This window comes from Carassius carassius, chromosome 6 (assembly GCF_963082965.1).
Source record: "Carassius carassius chromosome 6, fCarCar2.1, whole genome shotgun sequence".
In the NCBI taxonomy this organism is placed as follows: Eukaryota; Metazoa; Chordata; class Actinopteri; order Cypriniformes; family Cyprinidae; genus Carassius; species Carassius carassius.
In genome coordinates this window covers 949,007-967,154 of record NC_081760.1, presented here as the reverse complement: position 1 = coordinate 967,154, position 18,148 = coordinate 949,007, and the positions used below count along the sequence as shown (strand labels likewise).

At 37.2% G+C, this 18,148-nt stretch overlaps 1 protein-coding gene across 3 annotated transcripts in view; it reads right to left on the bottom strand.

Moving 5' to 3' along the window:
• Positions 1 to 361: 361 nt before the first annotated feature.
• The window catches only part of LOC132142161 (F-box/WD repeat-containing protein 7-like), a 96,669-nt gene continuing 78,882 nt past the window's right edge, over positions 362 to 18,148 (bottom strand). For all 3 annotated transcript variants that reach the window (XM_059551811.1, XM_059551812.1, XM_059551813.1), the window contains 7 exons: positions 16,261 to 16,384; positions 16,015 to 16,151; positions 15,276 to 15,389; positions 5,662 to 5,843; positions 4,485 to 4,710; positions 3,325 to 3,535; positions 362 to 1,373 (listed from right to left, as the gene is read on the bottom strand). In XM_059551811.1, the coding sequence (XP_059407794.1) occupies positions 1,105 to 1,373; positions 3,325 to 3,535; positions 4,485 to 4,710; positions 5,662 to 5,843; positions 15,276 to 15,389; positions 16,015 to 16,151; positions 16,261 to 16,384 (1,263 nt within the window). In that variant the 3' untranslated portion in view covers positions 362 to 1,104. The remainder of the gene's footprint in view (positions 1,374 to 3,324; positions 3,536 to 4,484; positions 4,711 to 5,661; positions 5,844 to 15,275; positions 15,390 to 16,014; positions 16,152 to 16,260; positions 16,385 to 18,148) is intronic.

Sequence of the window (18,148 nt, the reverse complement as noted above, 5' to 3'; positions counted from 1 at the left end):
CGCCTCCTAGAGGCACATTTGGCTCAAGTTTCAGTGGCAAAAAACAGCTGTTTTTTTCAATATCTTGCTTTTGTTGGTACGTTTGTTTGTGTCGTTTTTATAAGTTCAAACTCCACAAGTCACTTTTGTTTAGAATGTCGTCTGGGACTAAAACGTCACAGCCAGTTAAAGTTCCACTTTATTTTTCTTTGAGTCTAGCAGCATAAAATCCAGTTTGGCCACTGGGATGGACAGTACTGGAGGGGTTGGTGGTGGGGGAAAACATTCCCAGTTCCCACAGAGCACCAGCACTGATGAGCTAATGAGAACAGAACGGTTGAAACATCTCTCCGAATCCAGAGAGGCACTCCTTATGGAGTACTGAATAGCAAAAAAAATAAAAATGACAAAATAAAATCCCATAAACGTGTGAAACAGCAGAGTGGGTTTAGCTTAATACTGAAACCTGTTGTTTGCAACAGAAGTAGGATTGTGAAACAAACAAAAAAAAGAACTGAACTTGAAAAGAAAGCACAAAACTTTAATTCACAGCTGTTGACGCGAAAACCAAGATTGTGAAAAAAAAGAAAAAAGAAACGGATACAAAAGAAAAATTCAACGCATGAGGAGGAGAGGGATATTTGGCGCGTGCTGAGGTTGATGAGGACTGACAAAATTGGCTTCCTTTCTCTCTCTTGAATCACTCCCACAGTACAAAGCTCGGATCTTTCTCCATTAAAGTTACTTTTGTATACACTGTGTATCACTCCATGTCCGTCTCGATGCATTAGGGTCTCATGTATACAGTGTCGACTGTTTGGTTCAAAAAACAAAAACAAATGTTTGTACATAAGGGTGAGAACTTCAGCCAGGCTTGAGCGAACAAGTCTCTGCGAGGTCGCCTTGAGTGATCGGAAAAGGGACAATCCTGTCTTCCCAAGTCCTTCTTTTGTCAGTTTCCTTCCCAGAATGCTGTGAGCGTCTGCACCTCGGAAGGTGAACGGGACTGTGGCTGCAGTCGTGGACCGTGGCACGACGGGGAGATGGAGATGCCATGAGTGATCGGTCCTGGCGCAGCAGGCTGCTCCCGGTTTTCCAAACGAGTGCCGTTGAAGCCCACCTCCATCACTTCATGTCCACGTCGAAGTCCAGCACGAGGAGCTTGGTTTCCTCCGTGCCGTTACGGCTGCCCACCGCACAAACCAGTTTAGTATTGGATGCACGGATCCGCCAGACTACGCCGCCGCTGCCGCCGCTCTCCAGTGTGACCAGATTACGGATGAATTCGCCCGTACGAAGATCCCACAACTTCACCGTACCGTCATCAGAGCTGGTGATGACAAAATTCTTGTTGAACTGCAGGCAGGTTACTGCACTCTGGTGCTTGTGTGGACCTGAGAGTGAGATAAAGGAAATCAGATATGCATCACTTGTAAAGAAGTAAACGATATTGAATATATGCTTTTTCAAATCTTGCTAACACTTTAGTTTAGGCAGCGATTCTCACTATTAACTAGTTGCTTATCGACTGTTTATCAGTACTGCATATTAACTAGAATGTTTATTAGTACTTATAAAGCACATATTAATGCATTATTCTGCATGTGCATATTTTAAATGACTTGATCTTAAACCCTACACCTAAACTTACTAATTATTAATAAACAGCTGATTAGCAGGTTATTGACTTCAGAGTTAGTTAATAGTGAGAACCTTAAAGTGTGGCTTTTTTAAAGCATGCTCCAGTGTACTACTTAACAAGGGATGGAGTGAAGAAGAGAGTGTATAACTTTGGTTAAAGGAAACACTGTGGCATTAATGGCTTTGATTCTGTGCCCTTGAGGTATTGAGTCGAGTCTTTCTGAAACATGCGAGTCTAATAAAAGTGTATGCAAGGCGTATAGAGCGTAAGAGAGACTCGTTACTGCAGAGGGGTGTGGTGAACCATTACAGCACCATCACATGCAAATACACAAAATTAATCATGATATCAAACATCTAGACCTCACAAGTGAATGCAAACTAAAAATATCCATTTCAAAGGCACGGATTCTTTCATGAACACCCATTAGCCGAGCGCTAAAGTCAACTGTGTGAATGTAAATGAGAAGGCCGCTCTCTATTGATGTGCAAGACACTACACAGAGTGCCACAATAGTCCCTTTTCTTTAATGAGAGAGTCTGTGTGTTTGAGCATTGGCACTTCAAAGCACCGCGGCCGAGCTGAGCATCTCGTCTGGGGTCAAATGTGTGTTTTTGTGTATTATGGCAAACAAGAGTCATTAGGTGATAACAGGAAATGCTCAACAACGCAATTAAACGGCCTACAAACTGGTATATGGTCCAACCCCTCCTTTAGTACCCTCTGGGCACCCCAAACGAGTCCTTTCATCACATCAGCCATCCCACAGAGAGAGGCTGGGAATCATGAAAAAAACATCTTTGGAAACCCAAATGCATGTCAGGTGGAATTTTTTTATTTTTCGCCTCAAGTAAAAATGATGTTCGTCTAAAATGGGTATTGTTTTGTTTTATGCTTTAAGTGCTTGAGGCACATAAGATATTCATTTAAGACTTAAAATTTGAAATTTAAAACTGAACAAGCACTTTATCAAGTTAAATAAGCTGATTATTGATTTATGAGCTGCACTCCACAAATGAGTTTCTTATTATTTTTGTCTTTTTTTCCCCCAGTACAAATATCTAAACAAATCAATATACGTTTACTTGAGAGGCAAATTTTATTCCCGTTTTCTGGAACATTATCAGTTTTGTTAGTTTTTTGCCTTAAAAAAGAAAAATATCTGCCAAGGGGGAATAAAAAAAATATTAATTCAAAGGGAAAACAAGATTACTTTTTATGCACCACTGGCAGATGTTTTTTATGTAAAGAAAGAAAAAAACACTTAATTTTAATTTTTTTCAGAAAACTGATCTGAAGTCAAGTAGATGTATCTTAATTCTTCTATCTGCATGGGAAAACAAGTCAAAAATACAGTAAAATCGTTATATATATGTATATAAATTCTTTTTTTTTTTTTTTTGCAGTGTGAAGCTCTTAAAAGAACTGTACATGCCCAAAAATGCCAAATGTAAAAAGAATTATAATAAATTAGTGATGCATCAAAATTAATTATTTTTTTCATACATCTACAGTTCAAAATGGTTTTCAGGCTCCACAAAAGCTAAAAAAAATATCAGCACTGTCCAAACAACATGCCCTATAAACCAAGTCTACGAGAGGACGTTCATTAAAAAATGAAAAAAGAAGTGATTTCATGGAGATTTTTCAATCTCTGATCCCCTTTATAAGTCTTTGGGATCGACCGGACTCGCTCTGCTCACCTTGCAGTGTCTGTAGGCACTGGCCGGTCTTGATGTCCCAGATCTTGACGGTAGAGTCTGCGTTTCCGGAGACCAGGATATTATCTTTGAGCTCCATGCCGCTGGTGAGAGACTGATGACCTGTGAGCGTGTGAATACAGTTTCCAGTCTCTACATCCCACACCCGGATCGACGTGTCCAACGAACCGCTCACCACATGGATGCCGTCAAACTGTAGGAGGAGCGGATCAAATCAATCAGCGCTCAGTAATTAATAAATGGCCTGTTATATAAGAAAATGACTGTGGCTAAACACTCAGAGTTATTCTCTGTCTAGAATAAAAGCCAAGAACAATTCAATAAAAGCTGTACTGTGTACCACAGGGATTTGATTCGCTTCACAATGAGATGCAGCACAAGCTGAATTACACATATTCTCCGTTCTATTGTTATTGTATTAAACGCCACTATGTTTGATTGAATTCTTCTAATGTAATTACAGCAAAGCTCTTGAAATTATGAATATATGAACAAATCAGGACTAATGCAGATTGTCTAAAGTCGATTGTCCAACAAATAACAAAAAAGCTTGTTTAAAAGCTTTGACCAAGTAAACCTTGCACTCATGATGGTTTTCTAAATGGTTTTAAATCACTTTCAACAAAAGTTCAACTCGATGACATAAAATGATCGGAAAGAAATCAATGTTTCTGGACATTACTTTGGAGGACAAATGTTTTTCAAACATTTATAATATTCTTTTTTAACAAATCAGCTTGACCCTGAAATTAAAGAACTTTATGTTGCCCAAAAAGTATTGTATTTATTGTATTCATTGTATTTATGAACTGCATTTTAAATGCACTTTTGAACGAGTGTAATGCTACGGTTTATGATGGCAATTATACATTAAAAATGCTAAATTGTGCAAATCCTATTAGCACCTAATAGCACTCAGAGTCACTGAAGCTATGTGCTTTTTAAAAGAATAGACAGAATGATTAATCCACACTCCTTTAAAGCAGTGCTTTAGAGATCTCTCGCCTTATTAATCAAGAATTAACAGAGCAGTGACCCACAGAGACAAAGAAGGCTAAAGTGGCTTGATTCTTTCGGTTGCTTTAAAAGACTGTGATCTTAATCTGTGTGTCAGGTGGAAGGACGTAAATGTCTCTGTTTACCTGTAGGGAGTAGACTCTGTTGGTGTGACCCTGGAGTGTGTGTAGACAGGTCTCTGTTTCAGGATCCCACACTTTCACCATGAAGTCGTAGGCCCCGCTGACCACCCTACGGCCGTCATACTGTACGCAGCGAACGGCCGCCACGTGACCCATGAGCACGTGCAAACACTGACCCGTCTCAATGTCCCAAACCCGTAGCGTGGCGTCCCGGGAGCCACTCACCACCCTGAGAGAAGAGAAAAACAACTTGCTTTACTTCTCAACAGCTTCAAGTAGCATGCTTGCATTAAAAGTTTCATATAACAGTTTAAATTATTTCTTTCTCAACTTATAATAGAATGCAATCAAGCATTAATTTAGCATTCTATGACAGTTGCACCTTCAAGGCTTGTGTTTGCTTATGGTATTACATAAATCAAAGGGAAAACATTGCATGCTTACAAAACCAGACCCTTGGGGCACGGGTTTGATAAATATATTTTTTAAATGAGCAAAATGAACATTAAAATGGATGCTGGTGATGCAAAGAGCAACAAACAGAAACTACTATTGTTGTTGCTAAATGAAGCCTGAGGTCACTGCACAAAATAAGCAATCATGGGGGGAAAAAAATGTGCACCAATAGACGCAGAGGCACTCAATTGTGTGGTTCACAACAGAGTATAAAGAAGCAATGCATCTGTATGTGAATACTCAAAGAGGATCCACTCTGCACAGTAAATGTGTGCAGCTGAAACCAGATGGGAACTGTGTGCTGTGCCCACAGTCCTGCATTGTGTGCTGCTATTAAATATGATCTAATATACAGTACTTTATATAATAACTGAAAGTAAGTGAACTCATGCATGGTAGTTGTTTATCCAAATTTGATTCTACATCAGCGTACCACTTTCAATTTATTTGAACCAGACATATTTCAATTCATACCATTATCAACAATATTCAACTTAATATTAATATCATATAATATTAAATAAAATAATTGATATATACCGGGATGCGCGCACGTGCACGCACACACACACACACACACACACACACACACACACACACACACACACACATCTAAAGTAAATGCATATTATGTAAACAAAGGAGTAAAGGGCTTGTTTTTCTAGCAGTGGTCTACATGCATCTGGCTGTAAAGTGGCTTTGGTTGGAGGGCAGTAGATGTTACCTTTTCTCATGCAAGTGCATACAGCGCACTGTTGAGGTATGACCGTACAGCGTGTGGATACATTCTCCCGTCTCTGCATTCCAGACCTTCAACGTTCGGTCTGTGGAGCCACTGATAATGATGTTGTCTCGCATTTGCGAGGACCAGACCCCGCCGGTGTGGCCAACTAACGTCCGTAAACACTGGTGAAAAAGAGAGAACAAATATAAGGGTAAATCAACTGAACTACATTGCCACATATCTAAACTACTTTGAGACTCCTACTGTTACTCCTCTTCTCAAGAAACCTTCACTTGATGTTCATCATTTCAAAAATTTTTGACCTATTTCGACTCTTCCTTTGATTATCAAAGTCTTGGAAAAAACTGTGCTTATTCAACTACAGTCTTTTCTTAGCTCAGAACAGTTTTTGAAACCTTTCAGTCTGGTTTTAAATCTCTGTACAGCACTGAGTCTGCTTTATTACAGGTCTTTAATGATACACTTTTAGCGACTGACTCTGGCGACTCTGTGATCCTAGTACTTTAAGACCTAACCTTAGCTTTTGATACAGCTGGTCATAATATTCTCTTATCCTGTCTAGAATGTTATGTGGGGATCCAGGGAACTCTCCCTAATTGGTTTAAATAATTTTTAACTAATAGAAGTTTTTCTGTCAGACTGGGTAACTTTTCTTTGTCATCAGCTCAACTTTCTTGTGGAGTGCCACAGGGTTCAATTCTCACACCTGTTCTCTTTTCCCTGTATTTACTTTCTTTGAGCTCCATTTTCAGAAAGCATGGCATATCATTTCACAGCATACCCAAATTAATCTACCCCTGAATCGTAATAAACCTACTGCTATGAAATATCTTTTCGCTTGCATACATGAAGTAAAAATGTGGTTCTCTCACAACTTTCTACAACTGAATGAATCTAAACCCAAGGTCATAGACTTTGGTCCCCATGAAAACTCTGGGAGTAGAAGTATTGACCTAGACTACCTTGCTCCCTTTTCTTCATGCTATATTAAGAATTTCGGCATGTTTTGGGATTGTAGCCCAAATTTGACAAACAAATAAATGCGGTGATTAGCTCTTGTTTTTTTCAGTTAAGTCTTCTCTCCAAGATTAAACCTTAAAATTAAACCTAGACTGCTAGATAGGGCATAACTGCTTTAAAATAAAATAAAAATTTGTGTTCTGCATTCTATTTGTTGTGAGCTTGTGTCATTAATATGTGATCTGCCCAATGCTTTTGTTTTATGTATTGTTCAGCACTTTGGTCAGCCATGCATGCTGTTTTTAAATGTGCTTTATAAATAAAACAACTTGAAACTACAAGAAAAAGATTGCATATTAATTCCCCAATGCCAGCACTAATTATAAGCACTCCGATCCATCACTTTGACCTTTACCCAAGACAACTTCTGCTTATCAACATACATCAAATAACTGTACAGTCCGTTCAAAGAAGCATTAATGAAAAAAAACACTCTTGATTTCATATGATATATTACATATTGACCAGCATGATGAGAGAATTCCATTAGAATAATCCATAAGGTTAAGGGCCATTTCCTCTAATAAAACCAAATTGAATTTCATTTCAGATTCAAACAATGAATCAAAGGTGCTTTTGGTCAATTTCGTCGTTTTATGAGGCGAGTGGAAAGCGTCACAAGTGTCAAAGGCGGCGTAACCTCTGAACCATGACCGATAAAAGCATGGGTGATAAACCCAGGAGATGGGAAAGAGTAATTCATAATGCAGCTGCTCTTTTTTCCGTCTCCATCTGGATCACGATCAACCGTAATGCATCATTAATCTTTAGAAGCGGTGACCAAAGCTCCAAAAAACTCAAAAGGCTTTCGAGCGTTTTTACACATCTTGCTTTGTTCCATCACTGCATGTGGCGGTTGATGGAACAAAAGAGGAAATCAAACCAATTAACAGTCATTTCAAACCATTACTGTACTAGCAAAAATGACAAATTGGATGGTAAAAGAAGGGGTTAAAAGCAGAAAGGCTCTGCAAGGGGACTGGAAGAACAACAGGGATGTCATCTCTGAACAATCAGAGTTAAAGCGTGCCCAAAGACTATTTCTTATCATCTTGTGATCAAAAGCTACTCCACTCATGTTTGAAGTGTCCAAGACATGCCAGAGAGAAATGGGAGGGGGTTTAATCATGAATATTAATGTAGTTCTTACTGCATTATGGATGAGGTGTTGTGTTCCATAATGAGTATGTGTTACTGGATCTTTCCCATGGAATGCTGAGGTGGTTTAAATAATGCCGCTGAGCACGGAAAACGTTCAGGCCGTGTTCTCAGGCGATTACAGCCCGCTCAGGCTGTGTCTGGGAGAGGACCTCTGAAACCAAATGGCTTAGGTGTCCGTTTATCTGCCCGTTGAGAACCCATAAAAGAGCAAGTCTATGGCACCCATGAGGCATGGAGATTAGCATTCCGTTTGAGTATCTGGTGGGAAATGTTTGAAGCCAAGGATCGAGGTTTAAATCCCTTCCAAATTCCATTGATTTTACAGTCCACATCTAATCTTAGGCAAGAAGATACCGTGCAAATTGTGGCCAGGGTGGTATAAAGTACCAGTGCTCATTTTGTTTAGTCTTCTTTCAAAAATTCATATTGTGCTCATGGTCGCATTTCAACCCCTTTGTTAATGTTTCGAAAGCCACTGTATCTCTGATTGGCCGGGATTGGCAGACCAATTCATGTCTCAGATGGCGAGCAGACTGTTTTGAGCAGCTGTTTTCATTGCCAACTCTCCTATTTTCATACCAAAAATGTCCTCTGCCATCTGGAAGAGCGCTGCTATTAAAGCTTTTCATTATCAAACCACTGACTACAATGGTTTGTGGGAACTGTAGTTTGAAGAACATCTGTGTGTTAAATACAGTAAAGCTGTTGAGCCTAGGCTCTGTAAAGGAGTTAAAGGAGGGTATACAAGGTAAACAAAGCAAATTATAGTGTGCCATAACAACGGAATGGTTCTCATGAGCACAAAACGTCTTCTAGGGCCAATAAATTGCTGATGGATATTTGCATAAGTAGATGGGTAAACAGAGTCTACTGAGAACAAACCCTTGCAATGCCGTCACTAGCATATTACCTCACTTAACTAAATTGGTACAAAGCCTTCTGGGAAAGACAGACCATTCTAAAAGACATCAGAGGTCAGACCAAAGTTGATTATAAAAATAGGGATGCACAATATTATCGGAACATCAATTGGCTGATAAAGGCTTAAAACACAAATATCGTATGGGACCGATATGATGCCGATATGCCCTGCCGATAAAACTAATAACATACAATAACATACAAATTGTTTATAATCTCTGAACAGGGGAGACTTGGTGTTGTTTCCCCTCAAAAAAAGGAATTATCTATAGGTATTGGCTATTGGCCAAAGTGAGTTCGGCATATCAGATATCGGCAAAATCCAATGTCTTGCATTCCTAAAATAAAGCTAAAATAAAATATAGATAGATAAAAAATTTACTAAAACTGAAATAAACCTAAATAGTAAAATAAATAAATAAATACATAAAAGCACATAAATTAAAATCCATTTACATATACTTAATGGGGTTGTCAAGACCATCAGGCCTCAAGAGGTTTTTTGCTGATTCAACAACATGTTTAGATATATTTTGTATAATATATGATTTGCTGGATCAGCATAAGGCACCAATCTCCGGCTAGGTGCGTTTGTTTCTCTGATGCAGAAGTTGATGGAGGGTTTGACCAGGAGTGCTGCAGTCTGCATGTCAAGGAGTTGGTGGTCAGCCAAAGGTGCAGTCTGAGTCATGGCTGGAGAGAAGGAGGGGGAGGAGAGAGTCGCAGGAAATTAAAAGCGGAATAGAGAAGCGAAAATTAGGGGAGAAAGCGTGAAATGGAGCCAAAGGCTTCAGGATGACTGAAAGATGTGATGAAAGGAGAAGTAAACAGGAAGATGGATGCCGAAGGGCTTTCTTCACAGTATGAGCAACCGGATATACTAATACTTTCCCTGTGACCTCCTGGCTCTTCTCTACAGTACGTCCCTATCACACCCAGGCCATAAACATCTCCACAAAAGGTGACCCGAAAGAGCTGCTTTCCAACATCACATTAACAGTCTCATGGGCTTTCAGACTTGAAACTGTCGAATCTAAACCCAGGGGTGTCACACATTTCATACTTTACCCTGAGTTAGTAATTAATCCTGAAAAAGCTTGGTGATTTCCCACTGTACATTTGCAAACACTGGGTTAACGTTCTTATGTGCATATTCATGAGGGTACAGCATGCACGTCACTGCTTTAATACTTGCTAGATCGTCTGTGCAAATAAATCTGCTCGTCATCTTAAATCTTCTGAAATATTGTACAAACATAACGCAGTTGCTTCTTTATTCTAGTCTTTTTTTGACTCAGGTGCTGAAACTAAATGGTACAACAAGCTCATGAATATATGAATGTTTATGATCAGTTTCTAGCAGTATTTCATCCAAGCTTTTCCTAGCTATCCATCTATAAAGATATTAGAGATTGTACAGAGAAAATTAAGAAAAATAAATATTCTATAATAGAGCATTTCTCTTGACTATTAAGCATTATATAAATTTCCATGACTTTTCCAGGCCTGGAAATCACACTTTTGAAAGAAGTGCTATATAAACAGTGACAGTTCTAAAGCAAGTTGATTTATAATAATTATTATAATTATCACTACTATGCTAAAAATGAATCCTAACTTCAGCCAGTTTTGCATATCTTAAAAAACTATTTTGATGTGCAAAGATATAATATTTATTACATTAGAGATCATATATAAAAAAGAAAATGTTAACCAAATAAATATTTAATAAAAACAAACATTTCCATTAATAACAGAATTTTCTGTGATTTCGTTAATTTCCATTAACTTTCCAAACCTGGAAATCACACTTCTGTCAGAGCAGGTTTCCCTTTCAAAACTGCAAGTGAGAAACACTAAGCAACGTGAAAAAAAAAGCCTGTTAGTATTTATTTAGTCTTATTTTTAAGGTATCCACATAAGCTTTTGTGGACACCAAGACTTTCCACGCCACTCATCACCACACAGGTGAAAGGAACTGTGGGTAAATCCTGTCGACACATCTCAGAGAAGCCAGATTAAAGACGTCTCAGCCCAGGGCTTCTTGTGATGTGTCAGAAGAGAAAGATGTTGGCCAAGTGTCACTGAAAAGACGTCAGGCATGACCGTCCAGAGGAAACCTCCACTGCTTCAGAGTGCTGGTTAACGTCTCTGAAGTTTTAGGATGAATCCTTTTCGACTGCGGATGAGTCCGACAGCTCCCAGTGAGATAAATATAATCTGTGAGTTGGTACAAATCTCAAAAACACCTCAACTATTTCCAAGGTAATCTGAGCGGTGTCGTTTTTGATGGTCATGCATGGAGACAACATTGACTATAGAAGCCCCGATTTTTTACTTGATGCTAATTCAAAACAACTCATCGCTTTGCTTAAGTTTCAGTCACATTTCATCCCTCATCAGACCCTTATCGTGCTTGTACACATCCTCAAGCATGGCACACATTCAAATGAGCCGGATGATGAGTTAGAGCCTAATCTTCCCGCAAAATCACTTTCCTATTACACACAGCATGAGGCCCATTCATGTTCTATGGAAGGGGTTTAGTAATAGCATTATCATTGCTAGTGAAAAAAAAAAAACCCTAAAAATAATAATCATTTTTTTCTTTCCATATAGCGCCTTTCTGTATCTCAAGAATGCTTATAAAAGTATGTAAGTACTACATAATGGCAAGAAAACATGTCTTGTGAATTATCTTCACATGCAAGGTTCATGACTCTTATGGGCAGATTCTTAAATTAAAAATTATAACCAGTTTGCGTGAAGTGTGGAAAAGTACTTCTCTGTGATTTCTTGAAGCTCAAGCTGTTGAACATGCCGCTAAATTATGGGTTTGATTCCCAACAAACTGATCATGCATAAACTTTCACAAATGTATTGCTTCAATGCAGTGTAAGGTTTATTTTTTTGGTTAAAGCAACTGCCAAAAGCATAAATTTAATGCCTTGACCGGGTAGTTTAACAGCTGACAAATTACAACCCCCAAAAAATTATTATTAATAATTAATTATGATGCTGCCTTTAATAATAAAATACAGTATGTGAGACAAATTCAGCTTGTAAATAATTGTGTCGACACTTTTGAGGCACGACCAAGACCCTACATGATAATTAATTTACTAGTAAATAGTTAAACTAATAATTTCCGAGAACAAAAAAAAATCTAATTATTTCAATGAATCATTCAAAAAGAAAACATCCAAAGCTACATGTCTCAAAAACTGCTTTTTAATGTGCATAAAAGGAATCTTTAATTAAACACCCCAAGTTGTTCATGATTCACTTCTACAGAAAGAGGGAACCAGTCCATGATGGCAGTGGTGCCACCTCTTAATAAACATTATCTATTACTGGAAAAGCTGTTAATCTGGTCTCAGATCAGCAGTGAAGGGCACCTCCGTACCTACACAGAAAGAAACCTGCTGCTTCCAACAGATGGACAGCAGCAAATGGCCCTTTTGGTCAGAAATTTCTTTGCTTGTGAAAAGGAAGCAAAAGGTTTTAATCCATATACTCAAAACGGTCTCCAATATAATGAGTGAAAACAGCAAATGGTGTTTTAATGAGAACGGAGCACTTGTGTGCAAAAGAATTCAAACTATTCTCTCACTTTGACATTCTTTGGCTGGCTTTATCCTCAGACAATATCAGAGCAAAGAACAGAGAGGAACTTGAACAATGAGACATCGAACCAAAATACAAAGAGAAAGCACACAATGTCATTCTTCAGGTCAAACTAGGTTTGTATGAGTATGTGTGTACATGGGGGGTTGGTGATTTTACAAATCCACGACCCATGACCCACAGGAGCTTATTTATCTAGATCTGTTATCGATTCCAACCCGAGAAGGTTTTGGTCTCAGAGGATGAGTATCTGCCCGTGAGCCGCCTGCATGAGCTCCTGGGGTTTACAGCACTTAAATGGTGAACTGAAGTGTAGCGAGAAGAAAAAGTAAACAGACCCGAGGTCAAGAAGACAGAGAGACTGTAAAAGAAGTGGAAAGAAAGGAACAAAGCAGTGAAACTGAGGATAGAGAGGGCCACATCCATAGATTCAGAGAGGCAATGCAGCCAAAATAACATTTGTGGCTGTGGCCATGACTACAAGACTGCAGCCTGCTGATCAAAAGGGACTGTGAAAGATACAAACGTATTCTGGACGTTATTAAAGCATTCAAACAGCTGAGTGAAGTGCAGAAATGTACAGAAAGTAAGGAGGAGTACAGCAGAAGAAAAGCAGTCGCACTAAATCCCATTGTCTCCGGCTTCACTGTTCTACTTCCTCTGACAGGCGCTTCAAAGGACAAAGCATTTCCTGTTTAATTGGACACAGTTAGTGCCGAGGGACTCATTGCATCAGACTTAAGACACTATTCACCCAACTATATACTTTTTGATTTTAAGGATGTACTATATCAGCTTCCAGAAGAGATCAGATGTGCTAAAACACTAGTCACATTTAAATCTAGACTCAAAACTAATCTTTTTAGCTGTGCATTTATTGAATGAGCACTGTGTGATGTCCAAACTGATTTTTTTTATGTAAAATAATTTTCTATTTCTAACTGGTTTTAAATTACTTTTAAATAAGTCAATTTTTAAATCATTTTCAAAGTTTTAAAATTGCTTGTTTTATTTTTGTTATTATTTTTCTTCATGTTTATTTTACTTTCCTTTATGTAATGCACTTTGAACTACCATTGTGTACGAAATGTGCTATAAAAATAAACTTGCCTTGCCTATATTTGTCAAAACACAGTGCCGATATCAGCCGATAATTATATGGTATAATTAGATATATCACAATTATATATATATATATATATATATATATATATATATATAATTACAATTATATATCAATTATATTTAAATATTGAAGTAAAATATCTATTTGTTTATCTATACAATTTATTTTAGATGTTTAATTTATTAGCCGATATTAATTACATTCATTGCCGAAATTTGTGTTGAGTTTAAGATTACTTATGTTTTTTGTATTTTACAAAGTAGTATAGACATATGTTGGCAATAACAAAAGTAATATTGCCATATTGATTGTGATTTCCATCAAGAGCCAGCTGAACACTTCCAAATATAAATGGTTTTATAACTACAAATACATTTATACTGCTGTTCAAAAGTTTGGGATCAGTAAGAAGTCTCTTCTGCTCATCAAGGCTGAATTTATTTCATCAGAAATAGAGAAAAAAACAGTAATATTGTAAAATATAATTGCAATCTAAAATAATGTTTTTATATTTTAATCTACTTTTAAATATAATTTATCCCTATGATGCAAAGCTGAATTTTCAGCATCATTACTCCAGTCCAGTGTCACATGATCCACAGCGATGACCCTAATCATGCTACGATAATGTTGTCTCTCATCAGACAGCATATTACCGCTAACCAATCACGTCTCTGCTGTGATGAGGCAAGAGCCAATCAATGCACGCCAAAGATTTGATTACAGAAGCTCAAAGGCTGATAACCTTGGGAATGATTTGAGATCCTCTTCTGTGTAAAGCAGAATAGTGAGAGTCACAGAGAGGATAGAAGAGGGAAGCATCTAACCAATGAGGATGATAACACCTGTGTTAGAATCTGGTATGATAGCGAACATTAAAAAAAGAGATTTCGTTAGATGCAGGTCAGGATGGAAAGGCCAGCGCTGAATGATGTGTGAACCGCACACACATTATTTTACAACTGCAATAAACCTGCAGCACAAGGACCGTGTCACAGCATCAGCTAGTGCAATGAATCCGCAGAGAACGGAGGTGAGAGAGAGAGAGAGAGAGAGAGAGAGAGAGAGAGAGAGAGAGAGAGAGAGAGAGAGAGAGAGAGAATGAGAGGATACAGCTGCTCATACCTCAGATATCTAAAAACATGTACAAGAATATGCTGCGCTCCATTATGCAGACCACTGTTTGTTCTTAGTATCACAAGTCATTTTTAGGCTGCTCTGCCTCGGCGCTCGTCAATGCCAAACTGATTGAGCTGGCCAATCAAATCAAAGTAGGCGGGGCTTACTATTCCAGCGTGTGCAGTGTGACATTGAAAGAGAGCAAGGTAAGATAAAACTAGTGAAACATTTAATATTTGACAACAGACATTTAAAAAATATCCAGTAATGCAAACTACAACGTTTTTCTCAAATACAGCCATTTGGAATTTAAAATTTGGAATAATATTTATCTTACTGAATATAGCACTATTAGAAATGTTTTGGGTTTTTTAAATATTAAACATACAAATAAGATTGAATGTGTGCATATTTTAGAAAATAAACACTTGTTAATATTTAATCAAGTTTACTCCAGTAGATTTTCAACTGAATATTGCATATTTAGCTTTTTTTTTTTTACATTTCTGACAAATCTGTATTTAAGTGTGTAATTAGTGTATTCAAACATTTATATGTTTAACAGTGATTGTTTGGACTTTATAAGGTCCTTGGAAAATGAATTACAAAGAACCCTCACCTTCCCGGTAACAGCAGACCATACTTTGAGCGTGTTATCGTCTGAGCCGCTCACGATGCGGTTTCCACAGAACTGGAGACAGGTGATCACATGATCGTCATGGCCTTTCAACACCTGAAAGAGGAGAAGGAGAGAAAAAGAGGATTCTTTACAAAATGATCAGAAATGCTAGAAATGCTAGTTTTTGAAAGCATCTAAACGGACAACAAGGCTGCATTTATTTGAAAAAAATACAGTAAAAACTAATATTTATGAAATATTATAATTATTTAAAATATAAGATTTCTGCAGTGATGCACAGCTGTATTTTCAGCATCATTGCTCCAGTCTTCAGTGTCACATGATCTTCAGAAATGTTGAATGTTGAAAACAACTGCGTTGCCTGTTTTTTTTCATTCATTTATTCATTCATTCATTCATTCATTGATGAATAGAAACATCAAAAGAACACAATATATTTGGAGCAAAAATGATTTGTAACATTATGTCTCTGCACTGTCACTTTTGATCAATTTATTGCATTCTTGTAATAAAATACATTTTTACTAATCCCAAACTATTGAATCGCACTGTATATATAGTTAAAATCATATATTTATAAAACAAAGATTATATTCTATAATTAGTTAATGTATGTTCATAAGTACTTCCTGTGATACATTAATGTACACTGACTGTGTCATTTGCAGTGCCTTGTAGACATCTCATCTAAATGCATCAAATAATGCACTGATGCTACCTTCGGTGATCTGAGGTCTCCTCTCCTCCAGTTGGTGTCTATTCTGTGTTGTCTAATGTAGGCACTCTTCCAGGGACTGTGTGTGAACTCTGGCTTGATAACCTTCTTTCTCCTTATGTACAAGGGCTCGTCAATACCTGCAAAACAGACGTGACGCTAATGATTCAATGCATGATTCCACTCTGTTCAATACACACGTGCATGAGTTTCCAAAGCCACAGAGTTGTTTGAAAGCAGTGAAATCACCTTCTTCTCTGCATTTCTCCCTCCAGAGCAGGTTGTCCTCTGCTAGGATGCGCCAGTAACGACACGTCTGAGCTGCCTGAAGCAGATCCTTGGGCTCCAGAAATGACAACACGTGTAAGGCCAACTACAACACAAGACAACATCAGACATCAGGAGAGATCTCAGGATAAATATTTCTGCCAAAGTGTTACATTTATTGTATTCAGTTATTTATTATTGTAACTCCTTGTCAGCAGCAAGGCTATCTTAATGGCGACAACAGAATAAATATCAAAAGTCTTACAGTTAACAAGAAGCTATGTATAGACATGCAACATTAATACTAGACAAAAAAAAACAAAATGAAATGTATTCAGGAAAAAACAATTTTAAATCCCCCAAAATGTTAAAAGGCAAAACAAATAAATAAATGTAAACAATTAATGTGTTAAATATTAAATATGTTCTTAAATTATATTTCAATTGACAGAAAATTTATAAAATTTAAAATTTATACTTAAAAAAATCACCACGTTTCAAAAGAATATCAAAATGCTATATAAAAAGCACATTATTATTTTAATAATCTAATTGATTACATAACAAAATATATTACAATATAATACCTAAACTATCACCACCCCTCATTTATTGAATACAATATTTTTTTATTATTTAAGTTGTTATTTTTTCTATTCTCCTATTTTCAAGTGCACTGCAACTTGGGCGGAAGAGCGATCATGTCCAAACAGTTCCACCATTCCTTGTGTGATCTACGTACAGAAAGGAAGCAGCATGAGATTCCATGAGCATGAGTTCCCACAATCTGCTTCAATCAGGCAGAGAGAGACAGAAGAAGAAAAAGAGAGCCAGGAAAGAGGAAGACGAGATGACAGGTGATGAAGAACAAGAATGGCAAGCTGAACCAGTGACAGGAAGAAGAGAGGATGAAAGGAAGAGAGAGCAGAGAAACAACGGGAAGATTCCCCTCTGTATTCCTGAAAAGAAGCCGAGAGAGTTGAAACATCTCTCTGAAGATAAAGAGTAAGAGAGGACATGTCTGTCAGCAGCACTCCAGCGCTTACTACGCTCTAAAACCACCGTCAAACATCACAGTGCAAGACTGGAAAGGTCTGTTTAGAGCTCAGGGCTTCAGTAGATTCACTAATGTGATTCAAAGAGAAATTTACAATGTTTCAGAATTTCTTTTATTTTTTAATTTTTTTTGAAGGTTTATTCCTAAACCTAACCTGTAAATGATATTCTACAAGGTCATACACATTATCCAACATAACTACAAACCATCGTAATTGCAATTAATCGCATCCAAAATACAAGTTTTTGTTTACATTATATATGCATGCGTACTGTGTATATTTATTATGTATATATAACACATACAGTATATATTTAGAAAATGTTTATAAATGTATATATATTCTTATATAAAAAAATTTTTTATTTATAGATGCATGTGTTTGTATTTATATATATACACATAATAAACATACACAGTATACACACATATATTATGCAAACAAATAATTGTATTTTGGATGCGATTAGTCGCGATTAATCATTTGATAACACTTAAAACAATACATTTTAGATCTATTGCCAAATATATGTTGAAGTGTTCTTGCGTGATTTCTCGACGCAATTCTCACGCTTTTGGTGCAGAATCATGGGTAATGGAGTTTTTCCACATCAGGAAATTTACTGTTAAGCTTGAGTATTTAAAAATAAGTTGAAATAAGTGGGTTGTTGGCTTTAACAAAAGCATTTATTAACAACCTTTCCGCTTAAAGCAGGCACGAATTTAACAGTTGTTGTAAAAAATCGACTGACTGCTTCGTTCAATTAGACACAAATTTGTCTTAATCTGGCTTTATCTAATCTGATTGGCTGA